The sequence below is a fragment of the Tarenaya hassleriana genome, unplaced genomic scaffold, assembly GCF_000463585.1.
Source record: "Tarenaya hassleriana unplaced genomic scaffold, ASM46358v1 Cleome2602, whole genome shotgun sequence".
NCBI classification, from domain to species: domain Eukaryota; kingdom Viridiplantae; phylum Streptophyta; class Magnoliopsida; order Brassicales; family Cleomaceae; genus Tarenaya; species Tarenaya hassleriana.
Window position 1 is genome coordinate 1 of NW_010965872.1, and position 1,038 is coordinate 1,038.

Here is a 1,038-nt window from a genome sequence, read left to right on the forward strand (position 1 = left end):
ATAAGACGATGGTTCCAAGATCCCGTCCTCTATTTAAAACTTCTCATTCCTCTGGTTCTAGCAAGCGAGATAAAGGAAGTAAACGTCCCAGTGTAACAAAGGTGCAGATTATAACGGCCAGTAAGTTGCATCAGCAGCTTGTGAAATCTAAAGGATCAGAAGAAGCTTCCCCTAGCGGGCATATGGAAACATGTATGTAGCAATTTTAGATGTGAGTTGTTCAAAAGCCATGCATTAAGTTGATATACTGACGACATTCATCAATTGTGCAGTTGAGGGGAAACTGAACTATTTACTGGATTCTGAAGGAGGGATTAGCAAGCGGAAGGTATATAGCATCAAGCATATTCAGTACTTACTACTTAGATACTTACAAATGGAACATCCTATCTTTTCGTTTCACTGAAACTTACAACCTTAGCATGATTCTTTTTCTCTCATATTTCCACTTTATCCATCTGACGTTGCAGTGCATTTTACATGTCTAAGGTGATCCTTTTTCTTTTGGGACAGGATTCAACAAAAGGGTACTTGAAACTTCTTCTTCTCACTGCAGCTTCCCGAGGCAATGCCAACAATGAAGGAATCCAAAGGTCTTCAAGATTTCCAACTTCCTCAGCTTTACTTCCCATTTGTACATTTTTCTCTTATGTGCTCTTGGTGTCTGAAACTTCGACTCTTCATGAACATGATGCAGCAACCGAGATCTTTCAATGATTCTCGATGCCCTTTTGAAGACAAAGTCACGTGCTGTTTTGATGGATGTAATCAACAAAAATGGTATAATGTCTTTCTTTGTTTCGTGCCCGTATGTGTTGTCTTCTTCCTTTTGTTATGTAAAAAAAAACCAATTTTTTTGTTCTCACCAACATTAAAGAACGTTCATTGATTTTAATCCAGGCCTGCAAATGCTACATAATATCATGAAACAGTATCGAAGGGATTTTAAAAAGACTCCAATACTCCGGAAACTTCTGAAGGTACATTTGTCTTAACCCTATTGCCTGTGATTAGGATGTTATGATCAGAACACACCTC

The 1,038-nt window shown here is 38.3% G+C and overlaps 1 protein-coding gene across 1 annotated transcript; it reads left to right on the top strand.

The window, feature by feature from the left end:
• Positions 1-8: 8 nt before the first annotated feature.
• Positions 9-980, top strand: LOC104817099 (histone-lysine N-methyltransferase ASHH2-like; the record flags this gene model as incomplete). Its single annotated transcript, XM_010546177.2, has 5 exons — positions 9-192; positions 273-328; positions 514-593; positions 698-780; positions 901-980. Coding segments are annotated over exons 1-5 (483 nt in total), but the record flags the coding sequence as incomplete, so codon positions are not given.
• Positions 981-1,038: the final 58 nt, after the last annotated feature.